The sequence below is a fragment of the Pinus tabuliformis genome, chromosome 8, assembly GCF_031772625.1.
Source record: "Pinus tabuliformis cultivar Carrire ecotype Pingquan chromosome 8, CPIR1, whole genome shotgun sequence".
In the NCBI taxonomy this organism is placed as follows: Eukaryota; Viridiplantae; Streptophyta; class Pinopsida; order Pinales; family Pinaceae; genus Pinus; species Pinus tabuliformis.
The window spans coordinates 1,883,879,030-1,883,885,209 of record NC_142294.1 but is presented as its reverse complement, the minus strand read 5'-3'; the positions used below and the strand labels follow the sequence as shown (position 1 = coordinate 1,883,885,209).

At 35.9% G+C, this 6,180-nt stretch overlaps 1 protein-coding gene across 1 annotated transcript; it reads left to right on the top strand.

Annotated features, from left to right (window-relative positions):
- Positions 1 to 1,259: 1,259 nt before the first annotated feature.
- LOC149243924 (putative UPF0481 protein At3g02645) lies at positions 1,260 to 2,648 on the top strand. The gene has a single exon (XM_089371347.1). It carries the CDS (start codon positions 1,260 to 1,262, stop codon positions 2,646 to 2,648), a length of 1,389 nt encoding a protein of 462 aa, XP_089227473.1.
- The last annotated feature ends 3,532 nt before the right edge of the window (positions 2,649 to 6,180 follow it).

Here is a 6,180-nt window from a genome sequence, read left to right as displayed (position 1 = left end):
ATAAAGTTTTGTCTTAAAATATTTTGTCTCAAACTACTTTTGTCTTAAATTTTTTTTTTCTTAAAATATTTGTCTTAAATATAAAGTTTTGTCTTAAAATATTTTTGTCTAAACCTATTTTTGTCTTAAAAATCTATATTTAAGACAAATCAATTGATATTAATTTTTAACGTAAAATAACTAAAATAAAAAATGAGTTTTTGAGACAAAAGATTGTTTTTGTCTTAAAAAATGTCTCAAAAGTGCCCTTAGTGTAATAGTGCATATTCTTTTTATCTGGACTGCAGTTTCACCAATTAACTAGATGGGTAGTGTACTGGAGAGTCCTGAATACTACAAAACCAGTGTGAAGCAATGTGATTATATGCAATATTGTTCTTTGCTAATAACCATGTTTACCTCCAATAATTCAGAGTCTTTGTTGTATATATTCACTGGTTCTCTCAGAGTAATGACCATTCTTGCCTGGACTCGTGCTATTGATTTGTGAGATTACTTTGGCAAATAGACATATTTGATTATATTTGAATTTTTAAGATAATATAAAATATTTATATCTATAATATCATTTGGTTGAAAGGTATTTTGTGATTAAGCCCGAATTAAAAAAAAAAAAAATGAAATTGATTAAAACAGCACAAAAAATTTAGATTTAAAAAATATTTTTATATTTCCAAAAAGAAATAACAAACACATATTACATAATATTTAAACTATCGGTAAAAATAAAAGTCAAATATTATATAAAGTGCGATTTAAAAGGAAATATGCCATGCGATCACTTACTTGATGAGTAAAAACGCCCCTCAAACGTAAGATGAGAATACAATGTAAACGAAATGACTGTAATTATGTTTGCGGAGTACCTACGCAAACACCTCCACCAACAGGTTATATCGTACAGCAGAAAAAGTGGCGTGGCATATCTTGACTGTGGACGAATAATTAGGATATGTCTTTGCTTTTGATTGTGGGCGAATAATTAGGATATGTCTTTGCTTTTGATTGCGGGTGAATAATTAGGATGTGCCCCTAATTAGGATTTGTTCTGTTGGACTCTTGTTTAGAGTTGAGCATTATCATCTTTTAATATTTAGATCTAACTCTTCGCCTGCTTTTTCCCGACATTTTTATTATTATATTTTGGGTGTGCCTCAACTTTATAATCGTGGCCTTCACCTATTTGTCTGCCTTTCTTTCCCACTTTGTGCGCTCTTTCCGTCTTATAACTTCGAGGGATCAGGTTCGAAGCTACAGTCATGGCTAGGTGGGGTGAGAATGTTAGACAAATGCTTCTGAAACAAACATGCAAGGTCACAACCAAGACGCCCAAAATATTTCGCGTGCCTGCGTTTCTGCGCAAAGTGAGCGAAGATGCCCGCAAAGTGAGCGAAGATGCTTACATTCCCCGCTTTGTGTCTCTTGGTCCACACCACTTTCGTAAACCTGAAGCAGAATATCCGTATGATGAGCTGAACAAAGAAGACTATAAAGTCAAGTCCGTGGCTACAATTTGGCAGAGATTCACTAAGAAGAAGAGCCTGACCCTGGAGGATCCAGCGAAAGATAAGGAAGTGATATTGGATGATATGGTTAAAGGTATCGAATTGATGCGGCCACAGTTGGAGAGCTTCTATGACTGGTCTAACACCCACAACGACTACCGTCATGACCTTGGTCTCATGATGGCAGTGGATTCCATCTTTATTCTACAGTTCTTGTTCGGCCACTACGGGCGTGCCCATGGCATCCAAATAAAATGCGATATTCTGAAGCTGGAAAATCAGATCCCGCTGGCTGTACTCACACTAGTTTTTGACAAGGTGAAAGAAGCTCTACTTCACCCTGATCTCTATACCCATATGCGTTCTCAAGATGCAGGCACAATAGAGAGGCTGCTCGTGGAGACGGCGTACAAGGAGTTGTCTCCGTTCGACATAGCACCAGATGATAAACAAAGGGAGGAGCCTCATTTGCTAGGTTGCATTCATGCAATTGTTTCAGGATTCCTGCCAATCCAACGTGCGCAGGACGACAGAGAGCCGTCTCCATTTCAAAAAATCTCCAAGTTTCTCCAAGTACGCGTTGAGAAGATGTGCAGGATGTTTTCCTCGAGTTACAAACCGGGGGATTTTCCCATCAAAGGATACACCGCCGAGGAGCTGACAAAGGCGGGGATTAAGTTCAAATCATTCTCCAAGCGCTCCGACTACATCTGGTTTGACAAATACTCGCAGATACTGTATCTTCCACGGATGACTGTAACATCCCCTACGCAGACTGAAGTGTTCTTCAAGAACCTTCTTGCCCTGGAGTTCAATGATGCCGCCCGGAGCAACGAGGTGAGGCATTTCATTCAGTTGATGGACGCGCTCATCGACACTTCCCGTGACGTTCGCATTCTGAAGAGGTCTCATGTCATTCGTCTGGGAAGTGCGTTATCTAACGACGCGTTAGCCAAGATCTGGCATAGCATGCATAAGCCATTCTCCGCTGGTCACCTCGAGCCTCCCGAGGATCTGAAACAAGCACTGGACCATGTGCTTACCACCAAGTGTTGCATCATCAAACGCAGAATTGCGCTTATTAATAATTTCCCATATATTGTAAGCTTTGTTCTTAAAAAACTTGGAATGTGGCCATGGTAGCTTGTGGGGACTATCAAAAGCTCTAATAAGCGATAATAGGTAGTGTAAATTTGCGCTTCGGGATGTTGTGTTTGCAGACTGTTTACAGCAAGATGAAAATTGCGGATTGTTTGCTTCTATATACATCTTTTTGGTCCTGCTACACTCAATGTGGGTGTTTTTACAGATTTAGGCTTGCTGTTCAGTCCCTATGGTACAAAAATCTTTCAATGGCGGTCTAGCTTCTTCCCCATGAAGCGTTAAATGTGGAGGTTTTTGTTCTCTCTCTCTAAATCTTTTTTGGAAAGGTCTGCTTCTTTTCTTTCATGAAGCTACACTGTTGTTATGATGATGGATCCTCATGCTTTTATGTTCACACATTTCTGCTCAGGGTGGCTTGCTCCCGCTTTTTTGCTGGCTTTCTCATGATAGTAACAATAGGTTTATATGCTGTCTCATCAGTCACTCTATCTGACTATCTGATCAGCTGTATGTTTCTTCCAGCTGATTCTCACAGATTTCGATCATGTATACAGATCTTTATATTTCCTTAATATAATCTATTATAGTTTTTCTCTCTGAAAAAAAGGCAACTTTGTATATTTTACCTTGGATTTAATCAGTGTGTTGCAGTGTTGCAGTTGAGCCTAGCTTTTGCTGTCATATGAAATGTCGCAAATTGAATAAAAATGTAAGGGAAACTTTGTATATTTTACTTAAGGTTGTGATCATTGTGATGCAGCCTAACCAAATTAATGAGCCTTGAGCATAGCTTTTACTGTCATACGATCATACGAAAGATCAAATGTTTGAGGAACTTTATTGTCATCAATGTTTACTTATATCAGTGCCCGAGATTTGTAGTTTTATATACAATTATTGATTAAAAGTTATTTGTGGTTTTACACCTTTTAAATTATATAAATATAGATTAAAAGCTTTATGTCAATACAAAGAGGAATTCATTTTTTAATTTTCTTTTATTGTTAAATTTTATATAAAATGGTACAGAAAGAATTTAGTTAGAAAATAATGAACAAAATGTATAAGTATTAAAGAAGAAAAATAATTAATATATTTTTTTCATAGCCAAAATAAATAAGAGAATACAGTTATATAAGTTATATGGCTAATTAATATAGTAGTGAATCTAGAAAAAGGTCCACATGTCTTAGTTAATAGGTCATGCAGTCATTATTTAATTCCCTCATGTAAGTGGAGAATAGTAAAAGGCATTCATGTACTTGTTGAGTTACCACTTGGTACATGTCCTAGTTAATAGGTCATGCAGTCATTATTTAATTCCTTCATGTAAGTGGAGAATAGTTTAAATCTCTCATATAAGTGGAGAATTGTAAAAGGCATTCATGTACTTGTTGAGTTACGACATGATAATAATAACGAGGTTTCCATGCATGACTCCACTCCACTACCCAAATTGAAGTACAACTAAATGTATGTAATATCTCTAATGCCCTACGCACTACTACAGAGAAAAAAATAAATGGTCCTCATAAAAAGTCATCTAAAGTAACCATTTTATAATGCATCTAAATAACATAGAATAGTCGAAACAATGAAAAAGACAAAAATCCATATACAACACACCCCACCCCCTTAAAATACAACAACAAAAAAATAATACAACTACTAAGTAGTTGTGTCCTTCAGCCCAAGGCAGTCTTGTAGAAAGTAAAACTTATACTCAATCAAAGTCTTCAGGAATAATTAGGACATGTCTTTGCTTTTGATTGCGGGCGAATATTTAGGATATGTCTTTGCTTATAATTAGGATAATGTCTTTGCTTATAAACACCTACCCCACCAGGTTATATCGTACAGCAGAAAAAGTGGCTTATATGTTTAAATTTAAAAAAATTTAAAAAAAAAAAATTAAAAATTAAAAATTTATATGTTTGCTTATATGTTTAAATTTTAAAAAAAAATTAATATTATTATATCTAAATTTAAAAAGAAATTATAATGTGGTAAATAATTAGAAGATAAACTAAACAAGGATATTATAAAAAATGATTAATTATAGTTAAAAATATTAAAAGTATTTTATATTTTCACTAGTTTCAATAAAGAAAATTATCATTATTAAAATAAAAATAATTTTCACAAGTATTATAATAAAATAAAGGGGACAATTCTTAAAACATCATAAGATTTATCATCCTCGTGACACTAATATATTGAAATGTGAAAAACATTCTCATTATTTCATAATTTCAAAATATTTATTATTATATTAACCTTCTAACATTTATTTTAAAAAATATTAGGAGTTGTCTTTAGTGTGACTTTTTGGACTTTCTGTGTCGAATCTCGTGAAAAAAATTGAGGTGGAATCTTAATTTGTGTTATTTAAACTAGTTTTTTGTATTGTATATATGGATTCAGGACCGTGAAAAACCCCTGGGTCACTTCTATCGTGCATGGGTTACCCATAAAGTTTGTGATTGGTGAAATCTTAATTTGTGTTATTTAAACTGGTTTTTTGATTGTATGTATGGATTCAGGACCTGAAAATGATCCGGATTTAAACAGGAACGCAATAAATTACATAGATAACCATGAACACAAAGATGCAGTGGAAATAATACTTCATGTCATTAATGTAAAATACTGAGATATGCTTAAAAACAGAAAATGGAAATAAACAACTAGGGCGATGGTAGCTTATCCCTGAGAAGAGATGTGGTGGCTACATGCCTCTAAAATGTGTTACAATGAGGCTTGAAGGCCTATTTATTGTTGAGAAACAATGGAAAACCCTTAACATCCCAAAACCTAACCCTAGAAGATGAAACGCCAAATTGTGGGTCTCATTTGGGTAAATTGGTACATCAATTTCCCGGGGTCGTAACTTTGGCATACAATCTCCGTTTGACGCGTACAATAGCTCGTTAGAAATATCTATCCGAGCACTACAACTTTAGGAAGGGAACCATTGGTCCATGGACCCATGTTGCCCCCAGATTTCCCAAAAAACATCGTTTAGGGCCTCAAAACGGCTCCGGAAGTTTAAGACCCGAAAAATTGCTAAAAATAGTAAACTGTGCTGCAATTTAGGAAACTAAAAAAACTGAAAGAGATAGTTGTGGGGGTCCAAATGGGATAGGTGGGTGGCCACCAACATCCACTTGGATCATTCCTCCCCCTTTAGGAAGCAATGGTCCCCATTGCGTTGAGTTCCTCCCTGAGATGAGGAAGCTTCTACTGAGCTGGGTCTCTGGTGAGTTGTTTTGAAATATCTGATGTGTCCAAAAATGGTGGGAAGCATGGTCGACGACAGTCCATATTGAACATTCGGTGCAAGCGAAGGAATGGGGGAATGTTGTGCTTCCAAGCATTTTTGCCCGTAGCCTTGGTACTAGTGTAAGGACCATGTTGGAGTGGTCTGAGTTTCTGATGGGTTCTGGTAAGGTGTTCTCTCTGTAGATGTAACCAAACTTTATTGCCCACCTGAAACTTGTGTGGTACCCCTGTGGGTGAGGAGAAGTTGTTCCTGTGTTCTGTCATGACTGTATCCCTTTGCTGCTGCTAC